The 23,346-nt window shown below is 41.8% G+C and overlaps 2 protein-coding genes across 2 annotated transcripts; both read right to left on the reverse strand.

Annotated features, from left to right (window-relative positions):
• Nucleotides 1–304: 304 nt before the first annotated feature.
• ccr12a (chemokine (C-C motif) receptor 12a) lies at nucleotides 305–5,498 on the reverse strand. The gene is made up of 2 exons (XM_085804847.1): nucleotides 5,440–5,498; nucleotides 305–1,851 (listed from the first exon to the last, which is right to left on the reverse strand). The coding sequence occupies exon 2, from the start codon at nucleotides 1,835–1,837 to the stop codon at nucleotides 743–745; it is 1,095 nt and encodes a 364-aa protein (XP_085660973.1). The 5' UTR covers nucleotides 1,838–1,851; nucleotides 5,440–5,498; the 3' UTR covers nucleotides 305–742.
• Nucleotides 5,499–11,947: 6,449 nt separating this feature from the next.
• coa1 (cytochrome C oxidase assembly factor 1) lies at nucleotides 11,948–22,784 on the reverse strand. The gene is made up of 6 exons (XM_085804218.1): nucleotides 22,513–22,784; nucleotides 20,278–20,373; nucleotides 19,026–19,132; nucleotides 14,961–15,112; nucleotides 13,494–13,570; nucleotides 11,948–12,292 (listed from the first exon to the last, which is right to left on the reverse strand). Exons 3-6 carry the CDS (start codon nucleotides 19,117–19,119, stop codon nucleotides 12,163–12,165), a joined length of 453 nt encoding a protein of 150 aa, XP_085660344.1. The 5' UTR covers nucleotides 19,120–19,132; nucleotides 20,278–20,373; nucleotides 22,513–22,784; the 3' UTR covers nucleotides 11,948–12,162.
• Nucleotides 22,785–23,346: the final 562 nt, after the last annotated feature.

Here is a 23,346-nt window from a genome sequence, read left to right on the forward strand (position 1 = left end):
CAATAGGGACCCGTGCGCTGTCACATGACGGGCTGTGAGCGGCGGTCACATGATCGTTTAAACATGGTTGCTCTATTGCCGGCTGTTGCTGGCTATGAGTGCTACCGTCTTTGCTATCGGCTATCAGGAAACCTCCCGTGTATGTGTGAATGTCTGTGTGAACCTCATGTAATGCCAGGGCTGCGCCGTGGCTCTCTGTGGGGTTGTCGGTGTTGTGCGGAGAGGTGGCTCGCCGCGAGCAGCATGCAGAGCTCAGCAAGCAGGCACTTCTCCGCACCGGCTTTCCACACACAAGATGATTTTTGATTGAAACAGCCACGGTTGTCAGCCCCGACAATCATAAATATTGAACATGTTTAATACTTACGATTATTGGCGCTGAACGTTTTCCGAGCCGATTGTCGGGAGAATTTTGACTCTTAACACACCACACACTACAAGATAATCTTATAAGATAATCTTAAGAGTTTAAGATAATCGGCCGATTTTTGTCTTTGGTCGGAAGGGGGAAAATCGGGGCAAATTCAACCCGATTATCTTTATGTGTGTGGTAGGCTTAACATTGCCATCGTATAAAAAGCTGAATCAGGACAGTTTGTTGTCTTCTTTCAAAAGCTGATAATATGTTCATAAGTCCAAACAAATTACAATGCACAAGAGAAGAAAAGTTAACATGGCATATGATTGTCCCATAACAAATTGCTACTTCCAGGCATGTGTGTGTATGTGTGTGTGTCTTTGTCTAGTACTCGGAGTACGGTGTCCTCTGTGATGTGGTCCTGGTGCTCTGGCTGTTCAGGCTGATGTGTCTCTTCAGACAGGGGATCTTCTTGGCCACCAGGCGTCTGAAGTGACTCTGGAACTTCTTCCCCACGAACGTATAAAACAGAGGACTGATGCAGCAGTACAGGTAGGCTATGTTCCGGGTAACGTACAGGGCATAGTCCATGGACTCTTCATCTGCACAGCTTTTATCAGCCTCAGTCTCGCTTTTGCCGGAGATCTGAATGGCCTTCAGGAGGATGACGACGTTGTAGGGCGTCCAGCAGGCAAAGAAGGTGAAGATGATGACAAATATGAGCCGGATGGCGCGGCACTTCTCCTTCATGCGGGTGGACATGATGCGGACGGTGATGCTGATGTAGCAGTACATCACCATGAAGAGAGGGAGGAGGAAGAAGAGCAAGAACTGTTGGTAATAGGTGACCAATTGCCAGCGGTCCATGACGCTTTTGGAGTACCCGGACTCCTCGCACATGGTTCCACTTTGCGGATCGTCCCACACTCTTCTTAGAACCAACTCCTTCACACTTGCTATAATACTTACGCCCCAAACCACCACTGATGAGACGATGGCATATGTCTTCTTCCTATTCTTGGCAGCCGTAACCGCGTGCACCACTGCAAGGTATCGGTCGAACGTCATGAGCGTGAGGAAGAGGATGGAGCTGTAGAAGCCGATGACGTAGGCGCTGCTGACCATCTTGCACATGGCCAGGCCGAAAATCCACTCGCGCAGATGGTACGTGGCCCAGAACGGGAGGCTGAAGGCGAAGAGGAAGTTGGAGAGGACCAAGTTCAGGAGGAAGATGTTGGTGACCGTGTGGAGCTTCTCGTACTTGAAGATGATGAAGAGGACAAGCCCATTGCCGAGGTAACTCAGCAGGAAGTTGACGTAGTAGAAAACTGGGATGAATCTTGCACCGAAGTTGTTGACGCTTGTCTTGGAGCAGAGCAGGGCAGGACCGCTGACCACATAGATCGGGTCAATCGTGCTGTTATCATTCAAATACTCCTCGAGGAGTGCAAAGTTGTCATAATCGGAATCCAAATCCATGGCTGCAGTTTGACCTGTGGCACAGAAATACTAAAGGTTATTGGCTGGTAAGTGTTATCCTCAGGCATTTCACTGACTCATTATTTCCATTAAAGCTACCATCCCAGGTGACTGGACTTCTGATTTTTTTTCCCCGAATTTCACAGCTGATAAGCACCCACTCCCTCCGTCCATTCAGGAATCACCAAAACCATGCCCCCCCCCCCCCGTCATTGATATGTCAAATCACTTATGTCATTGATTACTGTCTAATACTAACCAGATATACTCAGATTTTTTTAATTTTGCCAAAAATGAGCCGCCTGGGATGGTACCTTTAAGGGGACACAATAAATCTTTGGATTGGTTGGAGAACAAAGGCTCCATCTGTTTGATCCTACATTCCCAACAAAAAGAAAGGCACATTTGAAGGAACCTTTGAAATGAGACGGGTTAACTGCACTGGTGTAACGCAACCACTCTTTAACTACACCCTCTACAGGATGTGCCCCCTGAATTTAGCTAGGCCCCTTCCCCTCAGGTACTCAGAAACAATATTGCTCAACATTTAACGCAACATCAGTGACCCAGTGATGACTAGAACAAGCCGAAGGTTTTTCTGTCTTATACTGCCTGTAATGAAAAATATGTTTTACCTGAAATCAAGATGATAAACACTAAAGTACATCTAAACTGTAGAAAACCAGGAGAGTTCAGAGTTCATGAAGTTCAGAGCTTGGTTATGAAATAACTACATGATTCACATATTCCATCATCTTAGTTTTTCTTCTTGTTATTTGCACAAAACAGAGACGAAAACTGCTTAGTTCAGCAGCCAAAAAAAACCCTGACTTTCTCAACTGGTATGCAACACTTGTTCCCAGACGCAAAACTCAGTATCAGTTTCATAGCTCTGAGCTTAAAGAGTATACTCTCAGTCAGGGTATCTGTGTACTGTCTGAGGTGATGTGACACCATCAATGAATCCATCGTCTTTTGCACGAAAACAAGACATGGGCCGCTAACATTACTGCTCCTGTTTGCGCCTTGTGTTTAAACACAACACATTTGCACACTATGCCACTCCACTCTCCTCCTCTTCTTTGTTGGATGCACATGAAGTCTACTTCATTAAGACCTCTGTCCTAAGCTTAAAGGGGCACTATGCAAGTCCCTTTTCCTTTCTCAAGTCCCAGTCTCTTTTCCTCTGTGTTGCTAACCCTCCTCCTGGCCATGTGCATATGTTTTCAATGAAGCCGGCGAGAAATCAATCCATGGAGCGGTGGATAACGTTATTTATCATGTGCGTGTTACAATGCAGGTTACAAGTCATTGTCAGAGCTGTTTAATTAAGGTAAATGTAGCATTGTTAAAGTACGAATCCTGCATAGTTCCTCTTTAAAGCTCGCTGTGGCAGAGGTCCCACAATACCTTGCCAAATGATCAGCTCATGTCCTGGAGAAAAATAAAAATAGTGTTGTTCTATGTTCAGTGTGTCTTCACTGTTTTCAATAAAAAATGACACAGATGGGGATGGACTTTTCAACGATAGCTTACAGGGCTAATGTTGAAGCAGCTACAGTTTACATGCTGCTGATTCTTAAAGGGATAGTTCAACATTTTAGCAAATTGGCCCATTGCCATAATTGCTATAGTCATAGCAGTACGTTCGTTACCTTTAATTGTAGGTGTAAGCTATTTTTAATACAGCGGAGCGCAGCAGCTGGCTGCTCAGAGCTACGCTATGGAGGCTAAGGGAATTTCTTGGTTTCCCTCATTAAACTCATCAAATACAAAATCCCAAAGATACGATACGAAACGGAGCCGTTTTCGAGGTAAATTCATACAAAACCGCTGATGCGCGTTGCGTTCAGGGACAGTTTTTCAGCAAGTAGTCTCCGTATTTACCCTGTATTTACCTCGAAAACGGCTCCGTTTCGTATCGTTCCGTCATTATCTCATAGCGTGGTGGTTGTGCAGGTCACAACTTATCTACAAAAGCGCTGTGGAGTTTTGGGATGTTGAATTTGATGAGTTTAATGAGGGAAACCAAGAAATTCCCTTAGCCTCCATAGCGTAGCTCAGCCAGCTGCTGCGCTCCGCCGTACTGAAAATAGCTTACACCTACAATTAAAGGTAATGAACCTACTGCTATGACTATAGCGATTATGGCGATGGGCCAATTTGCCAAAATGTTGAACTATCCCTTTAACTCATTAGCCAACCGGCATTTTGTCTTTATATCTTGTTTGCTCTGTTAGCCTACATATTTTGTCCATTGTTCTATTGAGTTGTTGGCTTAGCTTACCAATTGGAGATAAAATATCATCATATCATCTTGTTTTTTTTGTTGTTGTTGGCTACAGTACATCTAGAAGGTTGATTTTGGGACTAGACCGTGAGATGGACTTTGGACTCTCCAGCTCTCTTTCTTAAGCTTGCCTTAATTGCTATTGGTCAATCGCTCAAAAGTTGAATTCTGTATCACAGCATCACTGTGACAAATGACTGTGAATTAATATCACAGACCATTTCACAGTTTCAAATCCCAGTGTGAGCAGCACATTGTGTAACTTCTCTACCAGTCTACACCAGGTCCTAAGAGGAAACAGTTCTTTGCCACCCATGCAGTCTGACTAATGGAGACAGTAGCTACTTCTCTTGCAGCCCACAGAAAGCTGTGAGGTTATTTCCTTCTACTCTTCTGTTAAGGTGCATTTTTTCGTGTGACATTTGAGGATTTATGATGAGTTGCAAAGTAGATGAAATAATTTGATTTTTCTGCATTTATTTCATGTGTTCCTTCCTACGCAGTGAGCATTTCCTGCCCCTGACTTGTTGCATCCTCCTCCTCCTCCTCCTCCTCCTCTTCCTCCTCATCATCATCATCATTATATCACTTCTTCAAGTATAGCTTTTTGTTTCTAGTATCAATGCTGGTAATATGTAATAATAAAAAAAATGTGTTGAGAAATCAGATCTAAAGTTTTATTTGAATTTCATCTTTTCAGCTACTTTTTGTTGTTGTTGCTTTTATAGGGCACAGTGATTTAAAAATAATAATAATCTAATTGCACCCAACAGGCCTTTAAAAGTTGATCGTTAAATGTATGTAACGTTAGCAGCACATATGACGGAAGAGAAATGGAAGTGGAAAAACTGAAAACTTTTCACCAATCTCAAATGCTATTGCCAGAATTAGTGTCATCAGTGATTTATAATGTGCAGATGTGCAGTATTCAGTGTTGCTATACTCTTCACACCTCTGCATGTTGACTGCAGCTGTACAGAAAGAAATGAATTTTGTTTGAATATCTTAACAAGCTGATGGAGTCATTTCCTGCTGTTTAAAACCAATTTAAAACACTTGGGAGACAGGTCTGAGTCATTTCATTGTTTTGTATGAAAGTCCATCGCACCACAACTCACATTTAAAGGGACATGGCAACTTCATTACATTTCAAATATTATATATACCGCAGTTTGCAGTTGTGAATTAACCAGCAAATATATGTTGTATAAATATGTACATTTCATAAAACAGATGAATGTAAAAAATAAACAAAGAAATGAACTTCAGTTTCAATATGACTGTCATATCACTGAAGGATAAATGAACTCACCGGTGGAGATGACTGGGTGCGCACTGTGCAGCAGCAGAGGGAGTACCACAAGTGACTGACACAAGTTCACTGCAGATGACTAAGCTGAAGACAGCAGTGTGTGGGGAGGGGGCTGTCCTAAACCTGACAAGTCAAAAAACCAGTCACCAGTCACTGCCAGTCACATAGACATCAGCTGTACGGTAACTTAATTTGTATTGGCCATAAATACTAAATTTGAATCTCCCATATTTACCACTTTTTATTCAAAGTGTTGCTCTATAAGAAGATATATTTATGGTTTTAGGAAACAGCAACCATCTCAGTGTGGTTTTGTATCGGCTAGGGCTCTAATAAAAAAAGGTCAGTGAGCCAATCAGAGGAGAGGATGAGGAGCTTGGGGCATAGCCCAGCATTGTTGTGACATCACAAAGTCACCGAAGTCCTGACAGCTGATTTTAAAGCTGTGTGTGCATTTCTTTCTTTCCTTACTTGAAATAAATATTGTCCTCTGTGTAATAACTTTGATGAAATGACTGAAATATTTCAAATATTTATTTGACTGTTGTCAATTTTTTTTTTTACAACAGTTTCCGGCACATATGAAGTTTAAGAGACACTTTAGCTAATAGTTGGCCTACTGGGTTAAAGAGTTGTAGAATTTCTCGGTAAAAAATGGCTCAGATCTTATCTGGAACTGTTTCCTTTATTCTTCCTCTTTATCACCTCCTTGGTATTTCAGTTCTCCTTCCTGCTTATGTGAAACCAGAAATACAGATGATATATTTGGTTACCGTCTGCAGCTTGCATTTCCATCCAGTATAGGTCTGTTGAGATCAAATTTAAACTTCCACAGTTGCCACGTGCTGTAGGCAGACGTGACCCTCACATGTGGCCTATAGCTTTAACGGAAGAAGGTGAAGAAAGTGTCCTGAGATGAGAATAAAAGGAGCTGCGTGAGGGATAGTTGGAAGTATACCTCCGCTTCAACCCCACCTATACCTCCATTTGGCCCATAGGTCATGTCTGGGGCACAGGAGGATGTCACACTCTGTTTTTCTGGTTGGTCTTTTTCCAAGAAGGCAACTGAGGCATGACACTCCGAGACATCAGCTGTAGCTGACATTCTTTGACCTGATGTCTTAAACAAAGACATTAAATAGTTAAGATGAAGAAAAAAGCATCAGATGTCTATTAAAATGTATTAAATCACCACATCCTCCACCCTCCTGTTTCCATTCAGAGGTAGGTTCAGCTTGAAGACTTGCTGGTGAACCGGACTCCCCGCCACGCCCTCACATTTACCACTTGCGAATCAGAGGTTTAGCCGATCAACCTGAGATATGAGGGAAAATTGTGAGGTGGAATATCTTATGAACACTGATTGAACTGATTGTAACGCACACTCACACACAATGAAGATGAAAAATATTTACACGTATTAGTTTTCTTTAATTCCTGGAACTGAACTCACAGCTGTTAACAAAAGGTGTGAAAACCCACATCCTTTCCCTTCAAAGTATTTTCTTTTTCAGTATCTGACATTGTCTTCCCACACAGACCTAATTTAAGATTTAAATGCCTCAACTGTATCCAATCTATATAATTATATGATAAATGAAGATTATTATGTAGAAATTGTGGTAGGTTTTTTCTCTGAATGCTATTTATATTAAATAACATGGAGAGAATAAAAAAAAAAAGACACCACCACCTTCTGGTTCTCTTCACACAGGAAGACAAACAAACTCGGTTTACTGGTCAAAACTGCAGATTCCAACACTTGGTTTGCTCACACTTCTCTACAGTACATGTAGAGAAACGTTGAGTCACTGGAAGACAAGAAGAAGAAACAGAACTAATACTCAGACATCACTATCATAGTGGTACTCAGCAGTTGTTGCTACATTATCACATCAGTGGTCAATACTCATCACTACAGTAGCAGTACAGGCCACATTAGCTGTACTCAGAAGTCATAGATCAGATAAAATAATCCTTTATATCCTTTATTCATATCACGATTGGGAAATGTACACTTTACATAATTACATTGTGAGTTAGAAAAAAAATCTCAGTACAGTCGATCAAAAATGTTTCATTGGCTATTTGTACATGCACAGTACAGGTGCGTAGCAATTTTTGGTGTAGCGCCCTTAGAGTCACGCACAAAACCAGATCAAACTAAAAAAAAAAAACATTGAAGGTGTTAGGCTCTATGAAACACTTCCTTCCTCATAACAATATTGCACATTTTGCAGTTTTAGGACATACATCATGAGGGGGAAGAAGGCAGATGAGGTGTAGAATCTCTGTAGGTATACAAATAAACCCATGATCAGTGAGTATTATTAATTAAAACCCACAATTGTCACTGAAGTAACCTGAAACTGACAATAGCAATAAAAAAAAACAAATAAAAAAAAAGTGGTTCAACTTAATTATTAAAACAAAAGAAACTAATGAAACTGGCCCAGTCAAAAATGATAGGCTACCCTTAACTTATTATTTTGTTGCACAACCTTTTGAAGCGGTCACTGCAGTCAGGTGATTTGTCACTTTCAGTGAGACTTCTGCACCTGTCAACTGCTCCAGCTGTCTCTGGTTTGAAGGCTCCCTTCTCCAGACTGCATGTTTCAGCTCCTTGTGAACATTGGTCTGCTGCCCTCATGAGAAGGTGTTAGTTTCAGTCTGATCCAGTTTTATTGTTAGTGCAGCGGATTCACAGGTTGAGAGGGTTTGTGGGTACTGACGGGAGCTGTCATGCACCACATGCACTGATGCGGTAATTAAGAGCTGCAGATCAGCCTGTGACCCATTTACACCTAGCAAAACCTGTGATATTTCCTGTTGGACTTTTGTTTACACGAAAACAAAGGTTTATGTCACCGAAGACCATGTGAAAACTCTGCCCAAAGTGGAGATTTGGAGAAAAATAAATGCATCAACACGACCTGTGTTTACAAACAAATGTGTGCTGTTTCAGAAGGAACAGGAATCCCATGAACCAGTCTGCCATCCAGTCCTCCCATTAAGCTGGCCTGCTCTCCCTGCCTTTCCTCCCACCAGAAGCTGCCTCCATCAGCTCTTGTCTCCCACATTCTGTGTTATAAACTGTTTTCTTGTATGTACTGTAACAACATCTATTGCACGTCTGTCCGTCCTGGGTGAGGGATCCCTCCTCTGTTGCTCACCCTGAGGTTTCTCAGATTTTTCCCTGTTAAAAGGGTTTTCTATGGGGGCGGTGCGCGGCGCAGTGGTTAAGGCGGCCACCCCATGTAGAGGCTACAGTCCTCAACGCAGGCGTCCCCGGTTCGAATCCCGCGTCGGGCAGACCTTTCCTGCATGTCATTCCCCCTCTCTCTACCTCCCCCTTTCCTGTCTATCTCACTATGTGCTGTCAAATAAAGGCAAAAACGCCAAAAAAAAATACTTTAAAAAAGGGTTTTCTCTGGAGTTTTTCCTCAGTAGATGTGAGGGTCTAAGGACAGAGGATGTTGTTATGATGCCATGTAAAGCCCTTTGAGACAAACTGTTTGTAAAAATGGGCTATACAAATAAAATTGCCTTGCTGGTGAACTTGCTGGTGCCATTTTGTTTAAATAGAGGTTGTATGCATTAAAAACCTAAAAACGGGTCAGTGACCCGAACACAAGAGGAAGGTCAAAGGACCCCTCCCATCCTGCAGAAACCCAAAACCTCTGAGGGAAACCTCAGTGACTAACGAGTTGAAATAAAGGTAAAAAAACGAACAAACAAAACAAACGTAATAACGGCCGATAACTTAGTTATTTTGGCCATTTTAAATGTAATGAAGCCAATAACGTAATAACTTTTTCTTTTCTTTTTTTTTCCCAATAATGTAGCCTAACAAGTTATTACATTATTGGCTGGCTATAACATTATTGGCCTGGTATTAAAAACAAACAAACTCGAACCAATTATGTAATACTATACAGTATGTCTATAGGTTGTTTTTTTTCATGGTAAAGTTTGTCACAGTAGTGAAACATTTGATGTTCTGCATTGTGTGTCTGTGTCTCATCTACACTGTGAAGCAAATAGTTTTATTTTACTCTTTTTAATCGACTGGGTTTTAATCTATTTCATGTTTATCTTGTAATGTTTTATCTGTGATGTGAGTGTATGAGGCCCACTGAAACAAATTCCAATTGAGATGACAATATGGCAATAAAGTATTGAATCTTGAATCTTGAATGTTGTTATTTTTGGAAACGTAGAGGGACAAATATCAGTTTTTGGAAATACCCAGCCATGTGGCCAAGTTTATTCCTCTACCATCAGGACGGAGACACAGGGTCCCTAAGGCCAGAACAAAGTGATACAAAAGCTCCTACATCCCAAGTGCAATCCGTGCAATCAATTTGCACTGCCCCTGAATCTGCACTTTACTTACAGTAGGTATGTGATGCACTTTACTTCTAAAACAGCTTTTTTTTAAAAATGGATTTTAAAGGATAATTCCAGGCAAATTCAACTCTGGGCTCTATTTTCCTAACATTTTAGGTCTAAAAGAAGGAATCTGAAGATTTTCAGTTTAATTGCTCCTGTTTTGCGGTAGTTGTGTCTGTCCCCACATCGCTACGGCAGCGATGAATGGAGCGGATTGAAGTTCCGCTGTTTAGGCTAAACCGACATGTTTGTAAAACTAGATCTAATTCAAAGTCTTGCGCAAGACCCAAGTTGAAGTAAACAAACTTCTCAGTGCATGTTTGAGTCGCCATCTGACGCTGTCTGTGGAAAACAATTGTTTACTTATGTTGAATTTGCCCGGCATTGTCCTTTAACATGAGTTTTTTTTTCATGGTTTTACAGTATTTGTGTTATCTTCCTATGTATTGTTGTTACTGTCCTTGTGATTTCTGCTACCTCTGCAAAACAAGTTTCCCTTTGTGAAGTTGGACTGAACTGAACTGAACTGAACTGAACGTCTTTAAACTGTGGGAGGAGCCATAGAACCCACACATGCAAACCGAAAAGGGAAAGCAATCGGGCCCAGGATCAAACCCCTGAACCCTCTGAAGTGAACGTGCTAACCACTGTAACTACAGTGCCACTCGACCCGAGATACACCGTGATGCCACAGTCACATCACGTGATGTCACAGTTAAACTGAAGTGTCACTCAGTTCATAAGAGCTGTGTCTCAGTTCAAGGCTTCACCCTTTAGAGGCTGCATTAGGAAACCCATTGTGTCAGAGAAGCACAACGAGACTAACCCCTTCTGAAAGCTCCATCAAACGTGTCCTTCTTTTCCTGAGCAACAAAGTCTCCAATGGATCTGGGCCCGTATTTATCAAGCATCTGAGAGGCCATTTTAGTCTTAAGTCCTGAGAATTTGTGGAATTAAGAATAAAAACTACAAGTCTAACAACCACTCCTACTCCTACGAGAGCTCAGAAAGATTAGAAAACATTTATTTTTGATTCATTCCAATGTATATTATTTGTATTATTTTGTAGAGCATTGTCAAAATACAGTTGCATATACACTCCCATTGGCCATTTAACTATTCACTGAGATATTTCTAAGATATAAGGATTCCATGCAGTGTTGGTCATTCTTATGGACTTGGAAGTGATGTATGCTGAAAAATAACATGGTGGCCAACAACAATGCTGACAGGGAGCCTGAGGACTACACCGTTAAACGTTTAATGTAATGTCTGTTCAACACCTAAGGGTACAGCTGTGAAATTTCCAGTTCCTGCAGAAAAAAAAAGTACATGTTGTTAATGTCGCTAAGCGACGGCTGGGGAAGCAAAACAAAGATTCTTCCGTAGACCAAACCGGTCTCTTTTCAGGTGGACCGTGCACTTGCAGACTGCAGCCTCAGAAGTGGGTCGCTGCTAAAATTAAAACGTGTTGTTTGTGTTTGTGTTTATTTGCGGTGAAAATTAAACCAATTAGGTCATAACAGTTTCTCAGCAGGTACTTTTTTTTTCCCTGGCAGTGTTGACTCATGATTTGATGATTTGTTTGCCATTCGGTGTCAGGAGTGAGTTCTACACTGGATCTTGTTGAGGGTAATACATTAATAAGACATACTGAGCGTGATGCTTTTGACGATTTCCACAAGTCCTCGACGAAAAGAGCTTAGGACTTCAGTCATCGCCACAGTGGGCCTCACAAAGAGGCTGCGGAAAGTGATAGGTTCTTATGTAATAAACACACACGCATGCACACGCATGCACACACAAACACACGCACATAGACTCTCTCTCTCTCTGTAGCTGCAGTGGCTACACTTCCCGTATCTACATCTGCACAGGAAGCAGGGAGTTTAAGTGAAATAAGTCTGTGAAACCACAGGTTTGAGTGTCCTGCATGATTCATCCTGCTGTTTGCCACACACACACACACACACACACACACACACACACACACACATGCACGCGCACTGACAAATGCCTGTAACTAAAAGGTAAGAGATTATATCAGTAGATGTTGATACACCTGAATCACCTTTGGATTTCTCAAAAGTAAAATGATCTGAAAAGAAACAAACAATTGCCATGCGTACATCACATTATTTATTCCAAAACCGAACATGCAGAAACAACAGCAGCAGGATCCAGATCCAGTTCAGTGCGTCAAGAGCCCGGTTACGCCAGTTGTTGCCAGCTGTGCGTCATGAGTGACTGATGCTGGCTCTGTGCTTTCAACATCGGGATAATTAAACCTCTGCTCAGCAGGACGGCTTCCTCTTTCGCCGCCGTGCGTGGTCAGTGCCAGTGACCCGTGTCCAGCCCCTGTGTGTGCTCTGGGGTCTGGGGTTGAGCAGGTGGAGGCGGAGCCAGCAGGTCGATGGTCTGTCCTTCACGCAGCCTCAGCACCGTCTGCTTTAGACACCACCTGCAGAGGGCCACACACGCGGGTCAGGTCATGGTGGTGCACACAGGACTGATTATGTGACATAAACCAATCCTAAAAACTCTATTACATGGTTCATGCATACCCAAGGCCGTCCGAATGTACCTGAGAGGTGGGGCCTCAAGAATGTGAGAAAGTTGGTTTTCATGACTTATCAAACCTTATTTGTTAAGATCAGAAAAGAGACAGTACATCACTAGGTTTATGAGGATGTGGTTGACTTCTCTGCTTAGGGAGGTGTGTGTGTCATATTTGTGCCATATGTCTGCGGTGCACTGCATGTCTCCAGCTTGTTCCCACGGTCTAAAGTCAGCGGAAGCTCTTCTTCCTGGTTCGTCAAATTTGGACGAACCAGGGTCCGTCCTCTTCCCAGTTCTTCCAAATTTGACGAACCGGGAAGAGGAGCTTCGAGAAGCTTCCGCTACAAAACAAGCTTGAAAAATAGACTTATTTAATTTTTTTCAGGACAATTTCGCATTCCGGGGCTTCAATACAAGACGGACATTACATACGAGCAGCATGGAGGTATTTGGATGTTTTTTGGTGTGTCTTTTTGTTACGAAGACAGTTGGTATCAATTTGCAACCGTTATACGGACATGCACTGCTATGCCGAGACCCCCTGTAACTCAGAGAAGCCACGGATAACTCTGAAACTTCTCCCAGCCCTTAGTCGACATGAGGGTGAGTAGATAATGAGTGAAATTTCAATTTTGGGTGAACTATCCCTTTAAAACCAGCTGTCAGGACTTCCTGTGACTTTGTGGGTATGTGTCCTCCCTCAAGCTTCTGTCTGGTGCTCTAGTGACAACAGGTCAGTGGGCCAATCGGAAGAGAGGAGGCTTCTATTGTATTTGTCTGTGTTGTATATGGTTTTTTTTAAATGTAGTATTTTAGTGCAATTTATTCTCTAAAGCACTCTGGTCAACCTAGGTTGTTTTTAAATGTGCTATAGAAATAAACATGACCTTAACTTCTGTTCATACTTGTTATGTTGAGATCAGAGTTCTTGTTTGTTCTGCACGGGTTCTGCTGTAAAGTTAAGATCTGTTTGGTCAAGAACGCCACCAGCGGCTTTATGTGACTGTACCTCTCTTTGAAAATGTCACAACACCTCTATACTATGTCACAATACACCGGATGTACGGACATAACTTCCTGTGAATGAGAACAGAGGCACTGACCTGTTGGTGTCAGGGTCTCTGACTGAAGAGACATACAGATAACCTCCTGTTATGGCCCCAGTCACAGGAATCTTCATCTGCAACACATCAGGTTCAGCATCAGCATCAGTGCAACAGGCCTGTTACTGCAGAGCATCTTCAACACAACCAGGATCACCTGCAGTTATCTGGGTTAACTCAACCTAACACTGACCTGTACTATGAAGCTGGATATCAACCAGCTTAATTATAAGGAGCATTTGATATGAGAAGAAATGCTGCCACCTGTAGGCAACTTGGTTTATAACAACATGCAAAATTGATAATCCATAAAGTGAAATGATGACAAAACTACTGGGCATATATTGTAAATACAGTATCATGTAAAAGTTTGTGCACCCCTGGTCAAAATTGATGTTAATGTGAACAGTTCAGCAAGTGGAAGATGAAATTATCTCTAAAAGGCATAAAATTGATACATTCCTTTTACACTTTAAACTGTGTGTATATATATTTGAAAATGTAAAAGATGGGGGGGAAAACACACACACACACTCCCCATCTTTTACATTTTCAAACTGACAGAAAAGGAAAAGGACCCTCAGCAAAGGTTTGGGCCCTCTGCATAGTTAGTACCTGTACTGGTACTTGGCCCATTGCCATAATCCCTATAGTCATAGCAGTAGGTTCGTTACCTTTATTTGTCGGTGCAAGCTATTTTTAGAATGGTGGAGCTGAGCCGCAAGCTGCTCAGAGCTACGCTACAGAGGCTAATGGGATTTCTTCGTTTCCCTCATCAAACTCATCAAATACACAATCCAACAACTCCAAAACGCTCTGGTGGACAAGTTGTGACCTGCACATTCACCACGCTATGAGATAAGAACAGAACGTGACAAGACAGAGTTGTTTTAGAGGTAAATTCATGCAAAATCGCTGATGCGCATTGCCGGGACAGTTTTTCATCAAGCAGTCTCTGCATTTGCCTCCAAAAGAACTCTGTATCGTAACATTTATAAATCTCAATATTGTTTTTTTTCCTTTTAGCTTTAAAAGTAATTCATGTTTGTGATTCTTCATTCCTTTAGTTTGGGAGTGGTAATGGTTTGTTTGTAATTTGTTCTACTGACAAATATTAGTAGCTTAATAAGTGTGAAGTGACACAACACTGGTTGTTAGAATGTGCAGGCAGCGTGTGTGAAGTTGTTTGTGTTTGGTCCGTTTGCATGTGTTGCACTGTGTTGAGCTCACTCCCTTCGCTGACAGCATAGTTATGTTATGTGTCAAATGTTTGTGTGTGTGTTAGTCGTTACCCAGTGGATGAGCTGTCTCAACACTGTGAGAACACAACTGCATGCTGGAGTTTGCAGACGTCAGTGTGTGACTCACATCAGAGTGCGACTGAGGCCTGAAGCACAGACTAACATCCACCTATAGCTCAAACAGAAACAAGTTATTGTGTTATTTCCACTGTCCTCAGCGGAGTACCTGCGCAGTCTTCTGATCCACACGGTTGTCTCTGTCAGTCAGGTGGATGTTGTGAACCTTCAGAGGGGGAGCCCCCAGGCTTTCCATTGCGCCCGGGCATGTTTTCAGCTTCTGCAGAGCCAGCCTGTGGTAGTCTGACTCAGAGAACTTCTCTAACAGCAGACAGGATGCAGAGAAAAGAAGAGGGTTACCAACAATAACACGGAATAAACACGTTTTCTTTTTTTTTGTACAGAGTGTGGAGCAGTATGGCTGACAGGGGAGGACACACACACACACACACACACACACACACACACACACACACACACAAACAGAGGTCTGGGCTGCGTTTCAAAAGCAGCTTGACTTTCCCTCGCTCACTCGCCTTCAGCCCTTGGTAATATGTTACATGGAGGCCAGTTGGAGAGCAGAGGTAAAGTGGGCGGAGGAGGAGTGGAAGAGGTAAGGTAAACGGAACGGACCTGCCCTCGTTCATTAAAGGACAATTCCGGGCAAATTCAACTCAGAGGTGTATTTTCCTAACATTTTAGGTCTGAAAGAAGGAATCTGAAGATTTTCAGTTTAATTGCTCCTGTTTTGCGGTAGTTGTGTCTGTCCCCGCATCGCCACGGCAGCAATGAATGGGAGCGGATGCAAGTTCTGCTGTTTAGGCTGTTTACATCCCTCAAAGCCGCAATTTTTTTCCACAGACAGCGTCAGATGGCTACTCAAACATGCACCGAGAAGTTTATTTACTTCAAGCAAGCCGACATGTTTGTAAAACTAGATCTATTCAAAGTCTCCTGGAGTCTCGTGCGAGACCCAAGTTGACGTGCTCTGTGTGTTCAGGTGCAGTGGGAAAGCTACCGTTTGTGTCATAAACACAGGAATATCAACTCTTGACTTACTTCAAGTGTACATTTTTTTCCACAGACAGCGTCAGGTGGCTACTCAAACAGGGGAGCATACGTCAGTCCGACTGCCCAAAAGTCTGACGGCTCATTTCTCCGACTACCCATTCTACAGTGTTAAGGTTAGGTTTAGGGTAAGGTTAAGGGTTAGGGCTACTTAAGTCGGAGAAGTGGGAGGTCGGACTAATGGACGCAAAAATAAAGAAATGTATGGTCGGAGAAATGGGTAGTCGGACAGACGTCATGCGCCCACTCAAACATGCGCAGAGAAGTTTTTTTTACTTGAAGCAAGTCAAGAGTTGATATTCCTGTGTTTATGACACAAATGGTAGCTTTCCGGCTGCACCTGAATACACCAGCACTGCAACTTGGGTCTCGCGCGAGACTCCGGGAGACTTTGAATAGATCTAGTTTTACAAACATGTCGGCTTGCTTGAAGTAAATAAACTTCTCGGTGCATGTTTGAGTCGCTCTCTGATGCTGTCTGTGGAAAAAAATTGCGGCTTTGAGGGCTGGAAACAGCCTAAGCAGCGGAACTTGCATCCACTCCCATTCATTGCTGCCGTGGCAATGCGGGGACAGACACAACTACCGCAAAACAGGAGCAATTAAACTGAAAATCTTCACATTCCTTCTTTTAGACCTAAAATGTTAGGAAAATACACCCCCGAGTTGAATTTGCCCGGAATTGTCCTTTAACAGCCGGGACAATCACGGGTCGAACACATGTCGTAGGTGTAGCACTGTACTGCCTCTTATAATAAGAAATACAAGCAGACAGTGATGGACCAGCCATAGGACCAGAACGGCCGCCACGTAAAGATGAGACCGTGTTGATACGACCGCAAAAAAAGAAAAAAACAAAAAACAAGCGAGAGCCGGGGCTGGCCGGTTTACGGTGAAAATTCAATACTCTATACTCTTTCTCTCTGTCTCTTTGACTGATGATGAGCTCTGTCTCCTTATCAGACCAATCCTGATTAAAATGCCTTATTAAAGGGATAGTTCACCCAAAATTCAAATTTCACTAATTATCTACTCACCCTCATGTCGATTAAGAGCTGTGAGAAGAGTCCTCCGTGCATTCTCTGAGTTACGGGGGGGTCCGCGCAGCAGTATTTGTCCATATAATGGTTGTGAATGGATACCACTTTTCTTCGTCCAAAAAGACACACCAAAAAACCTCCAAATACCTCCATAGTGTTCGTCTGTAATGTCCCTCTTGTATTGAAGCCCCGACATGAGAAATTGTTCCGCTGGTCAGTGCAAATCACGCGAGATTTGCACTGACACAGGAAGAGCAGTGGACCGAGACACTGGGAGCTTCCGCCACAAACAAGCTTAAAATTCGAATCTGATTCGTCATATTTTGCCATAGTCGTCTGTTCGTCGAACCTTTTTTTTTTTTTTTTTTTTTTAGATAGCAGCAAATTTGCGACTTTTTCCGTTTCAAACAAAAGAGCCCCCAAAAATATGGTAGGTGTAAAACAAATACCTTTATTTATTTTCCACAAGGATAGCGGTGGTCGTGGACACAGAGAAACCGGGTAAAACATGTAGTATCAAAACAAACGGAGGTCTGAAGGACTCGACAATCCGTACATCACGTTAATCAATCCTGTAACACACACAGTGTGACCGCGGCACCGGCAGAGAGACAGACAGGCTGCAGAGGGACGAGATTACAGCTGTGACTCCCGACACTGATGGTGCGTTCATGACAACTCGGAAGTCGGAAAAAAACAAGTTCCTCTTCTGAAAAACTCTGACATGTCAAACTTTAGGATGTGTTAGAGACTAATTCATCTGTCTAACCATCAGAACTATTGACACTTGAAACGGTAAACACAGCTGATCCATCGAAAAAAAAAAAAATCACGGCTGGAGTTAATTTATTTTTCTTGAATGTAACTCGGTCAAAGTCAGATGTATCCTCACAATGTTTTGCTGTTCTGTTAGGTCATGCATGATGCCTAAATGCTACAAAGTTAGACTGTCAGACTTCCTTGATTTTAAACTTTGGCGGCTCTGCCTCTCGTCTTTTTGCCACTCCGTGAGTGTTCTGCAGTGACTTCTGAGTACCGTGACTTTGACAGTCCTACTGCTCACCTCCGCTCATTTGAAAAAAAAAAAAAAAAAAACCTCCGCTCATTTAATTGTGCAACTGTAGTGGGTGATTTATTAATACGTAGTAAGAAGCTAAGACTACCGTTTAAACGCACACATAATTTTGAACTCTTTATTAACAGAAAGTAGGCAGATTTTGTATCAAAATAGTCTTTTTATAACGAAAAAAGACATTCTATGTAGTTAGATTCGACTACGAGGTTCATAGTCGAATCAGACCCCTCCGAATCGAATCGTCGAATCGTCGACTTTTGGAGGTCAGCCCTACTTAAAATATAGACTTATTTAATTTTTTCGGAACAATTTCTCATGTCGGGGCTTCAATACAAGAGGGACATTACAGACGAGCAGTATGGAGGTATTTGGATGTTTTTTGGTGTGTCTTTTTGGACGAAGAAAAGTTTTATCCATTCACAACCATTATATGGACAAATACTGCTGCGCGGACCCCCCCGTAACTCAGAGAAGGCACAGAGGACTCTGAAAATTCTCACAGCTCTTAGTCGACATGAGGGTGATTAGATAATGAGTAAAATTTGAATTTTGGGTGAACTATCCCTTTAAACTACACATTAACACAGGCACAGCAACTATATGAATATGAAATGTCAGATTAAAAAGGCTTTTTCGACAGTTGAGTTTTTTTTTGTGACAAATAAGTTTTAATAAATTGCTACTACCACTTGTAAATGGTTTGCTCTGACATGTCACTGCTAAACTAGTCTAATTGAATATTAGCTGACCCCTTTCATTCATTTTATTCTTCTTCTCAACTGGTTCATTATTGCCACCGGATGGATGCATTTTTCGTGCACCACTGCACTGCATTGTGGGTGATACACAGCTCTAGAGTGACCATCGATGTTGACTCGATCACTCAGCCCTCAAGGGCCGATCTCACCAAGTTCACTTCAGCTGTTCAGAGAAATGGAACAGCCCTTACAGTATGATGGCGGTGGGGATTCCCCCCGAGGGCAAGTGCTGAGGGCAAGTGAGCGAGGGCGACTCAACCCACTTTTGGAACGCAGCCCTCGTCTGTACTCACTCTGCATCAAGTAGTACATGGTGCCGACCCCCGCGCCCGTCAGCACGGTGGTGAAGATGGTGAGCTGCTGCAGGTGACTGGTGGAAACCCTCATGTCTGTTTCCTTTCTGTGAGTGTAAATGGACAGACAGCCATTTAACATGTAGATATAGATTTTACATTTAAATTAACCTTTAACATATACAGTAGATTTAACATTTAGATGTAGATTTTACATTTTATTTTTTATTTTTTTCAAATATATTTTTGAGGCTTTTTTGCTTTTAATCGATAGTGTAGTAGTAGAGTGACAGGAAATGGGGAGGGGCAGAGAGAGGGGGAATGACATGCAGCAAAGGGCCGTCAGAGTCGCGATTCCACACAGGGCCAGCTGCGACGATTTGGCGGCCTTATTCTCATGACTCTCCGGGCAGCGTCCGCGAAACCGAAAGTAAAGAAACGCTGGTCGGCTCGCCCAGCATTTCCGCCACCACTAATAATAACAAAATAACGATAGAGACAAAACGATATATTTATCGAAAATGGGCCCATTACCAAGTGTGGGTAACGTAGATTCATGCACATTAATAATTAATTAATTTTACTGTTGCAGAATTTTTCGAAATGTATAGATATTTGGGTCAGTTGCATATTACATGTTGTACAGGAATTTCTGTCTCAAATGAAAGAAAGTAGCAGCAGCCAAACGTGTGAAGAGTGACCTAAATACTCACAATATATCTGCAATAAAAATGTAACTGAAATTGTACATGGGCCACCCCATATTGTTGGGTCTTAATGAATGTTTGTGCCAGATTTAATGAAGTTATGTCAAGTTACAGAGACATGGTATCCATGGGAACAGGACAGACAGATGAGTACAACCTGAAAATCTAGATTTGCTCTGTACTGGCCAGATGGAACAACTATAATCTGACCTGGTTATAGTTTAGATTCATTGTGATACAGTGAATTCATACATAACAAGAATATACTTTATACATAAAATATAGCTTTTTATTGCTTTGTATTTATTATTGTGCTCTTTATTCCTTTCATTGATCTCTGCTGCTGTAATACTGGAAATGTCCCCATTGTTGGATAAATAAAGGAATATGTGAACGTATCTTACTGTACTTCACAAGAAAATCATGTGTCAATATCAAGAATCAAAATCATTCATTTTATTATAAATCTGATGAAGCGTGATGCTGATAACTCCAGAACAGCTTGAAGTCATAAGGCTGATCTCATGACTACTGTGATGACTTACGTTTATTGCACTTAGATGATTTAGTGGTTTTGTTTTCTCTTGCAGTTGGTCTTAGATCCAGAAACACATCAGGGCTGGATCCTTCATCCAGATTTCCTGGAGAAATTCCGAAGAAGTCAAACTCAGTCAAGTTCGCTTCAGTTCTGCTTCAATGAGAAAACATACAGTATAATATAAATGTATGTTGTGCATACATGTAGTATATCCATATACCGGTCCGGTATACACGCAAATGTAACCTATACAACGGACCCTGTTTGGTTATTTATATTTACAATTTTCAATTAAAGGCGAAAATGCCCCCAAAATATACTTAAAAAGATGATGATGGCTATAGCCTAGTATTTAAGAATAGACAAACCAAGCTGATAAAATAGGGAACAAGAGCACAAAGTCATGAAGATATAAAGTCTAGAACTCAGCCCAACAGCACTCTCTCTCTCTCTCACTCTCCCACACAAGAAAATGTAGATTACAGTCCAACCATCCCCATCCTCACCCTCCAACCACACTCAGACACACACATAGGGCTACATACACACACTCACATAGGTCCATACTGCCCTACAGGCAAAGTGCAGTATCTACAAAAATGCCAAACTGAGAAAAACAACTTTTTGTGTTTTACTTTGTCAGGTTTAAGCATCAAATTATGAATAACTGCCAAGTCTACTATGATTGGTTAAAGGTGGACTGAATGTATTCTGTAGTTTGTCATTCAGACCAATTTTGACCGTTTTATGACAGATACTGCACTTTGCCTTGGTTTTACTACTAGAGTGAATTGTAGGTGGGGTTGGGGGGAGGGTTTTTGTTAAGGGCAATAGTGGAAATGCAAGCCAAATATCAATATTGAACATTAATAAAAGAGCAAAGATTTCTTTAAGATATTTATTTAGATAAGGGTGGTAAATAAAGGTTTGCCTTGGTTTCAATATTGATGCTGAAAGCAAGGCAAACAGCAGTATCTGACATACTGCACTTTTGCACTTTTGGACAGCAAAATAAAAAGCCCAATAACTCTGGACATTTTCAGCAGTAGCTACCACTATCAAGTTCTACCAGATTGAAGAGAATATGCAGCACTTTTGATTGGTCAAAAAAAAGAGCAAATACTGCACTTTGCCTTTGTACAGTAGGGCAGATCTTAGCAATGTGTGCAAACATGCTTAGCCTACTCAATAACCAGCGCTTTGATATGCATGAGGATGTGTGGGGATTTGTATATGGGATAAATCCTGTGGGATTCCACTGACTCACACATGAAAAGGAAGAGCTACCAAACTGAGTTCTACATGTTGGAATGCTACACTCACCCCTAACAGATTAGTTTGAGTGTATCAAACAAACAGCAGAATATTGCAAAGGATTTTATGCAGTAAACAGACATTTGAGTGTATGATCAAGTTTACAAACGTCAAAACATCATTTAGCAAGTACAATGCCCATCCAAAAAAAAAGTCACCCCTTGGATTTAACAAAGCTAATGGGTCAGAGCCTCCCATTGGATAATTAGTATGGATGATATGTTTCAGCAGGCAACAACTTATTTAACCCTAACTGATGCAGTCTCATTTCAGAGAAGATGTTAATCTGTTTCTGAAGGGCAAATAAAACATTAAGGAGATTGCTGAAACTACTAAAATTGGGTTAAAAACTGTCCAACACATTATTAAAAACTAGAAGGAGAACAGTTTTGTTGTGATTTCAGATTAATGTTTAAATGTATTGGTTTTAACTGTGGACCCCAGGAAGACTAGGCGTTCTAGAGCGCAGCTAATGGGGATCCTAACAAATAAAACAAGTCCAGACCTCAACCCCTCTGCGTGCATGCCGTAATCAAAGCTAAAGGCAGTCCAACAAAATATTACAGTGTGTGACTTTTTTCTTTTTTGGACAGGTAGTGTAGGCTACATGACAAGGCTGCACATTGATGCGTCAAAGTGAGTTTCTCATGTATCTCAAATGTGCCATAGTTCAGTGTGTTGCTCAATTTTTTGACATGTCCTTCAAAGCTGGATCTATTCTAGAGTTAGCCCAGATATTTCAATTTCTCTTCATGATTTGCTTTTTTTCCCTCAACATTTAACGTAGGCATTGCGCATCAGTGGAAGACAAATAGCCACTACTTCCTTCTTAGGTTTTGAGGTTGGCTGCTGTAGGACTGGATTCAATAAACCTCACCTTTACCTGGACACTCTGTTAAATGTAGCTAAGTGACCCACAGTGTCCCACCTCCAGTACAGAGCAGTGCACTGCTGATCCACAGCTGTCTACACGGTCATCATGTTCCAGGAGTCGGACTGTCTTATAGCAGATCCATGGGACGGTGCTGAGCGCGCTGAGTGGTGCACACAGCCGCAGGACACGTTTCTAACATGTAACTAATGAGTGCGCTCGTGCCGTGCTAGTCTGGACGTTACTGTTTTCACACGAGTCGCTGATCCTCACCAGAGACGTTGTATTTTGATCTGATCAGTCAAAAAACTCTAACCTTGTGTCAACCCGGTGGGACGCCGCAACTCCGTTTACTTCCGTAAACGTCACACTGACTGTCGCCAATCGGCCGTGGATTCGCCCCATTAATACTCAGCCGTGTGCCGCTCTCATCCTGCCGGGCGGCGTTAGCGGTGCTCTACTGACGTCATTATGCAGAGTTTTATAACAATAAATGTCATGCATATATGCACATATGCATATATGATTTAATACCTGATTTTACCTATAATCTATAATATTAATACCTCTTTCTATGTGTATATTTTTATTTATTTATTTGTTTATTGTCTGTTTATTGTATGTATGTATGTATGTATGTATGTATGTATGTATGTATGTATGTATGTATGTAGGTATGTATGTATGTATGTATGTATGTATGTATGTAGCTATGTCTAAATAAATAAAAATAATAAATAAATAAATAAATACAAATGTCATGCATTTCCTCATCAGTCTGATCTTTCTTGCCAATTCCACATTACATTCTCAAACTAGAAGCTATTGATACTGGAGACAGAAATGGAGTAGGCTAGTATTTCAACAATCCCCCTAGTTTACATAATCATG

This window comes from Trachurus japonicus, chromosome 17 (genome assembly GCF_045865225.1).
Source record: "Trachurus japonicus isolate A0001 chromosome 17, Traja_1.0".
NCBI lineage: Eukaryota > Metazoa > Chordata > Actinopteri > Carangiformes > Carangidae > Trachurus > Trachurus japonicus.

Coding starts and splice junctions, on each gene's coding strand:
- ccr12a (XM_085804847.1), bottom strand. CDS start 1,837: ATGGATTTGGATTCCGATTATGACAACTTTGCACTCCTCGAGGAGTAT.
- coa1 (XM_085804218.1), bottom strand. CDS start 19,119: ATGAGGGTTTCCACCAGTCACCTGCAGCAGCTCACCATCTTCACCACC. Junction 15,113..19,025: donor CATGTACTACTTGATGCAGA/GTGAGTACAGAC, acceptor GTCTGCTGTTAG/AGAAGTTCTCTGAGTCAGAC. Junction 13,571..14,960: donor TGGATCAGAAGACTGCGCAG/GTACTCCGCTGA, acceptor GATGTGTTGCAG/ATGAAGATTCCTGTGACTGG.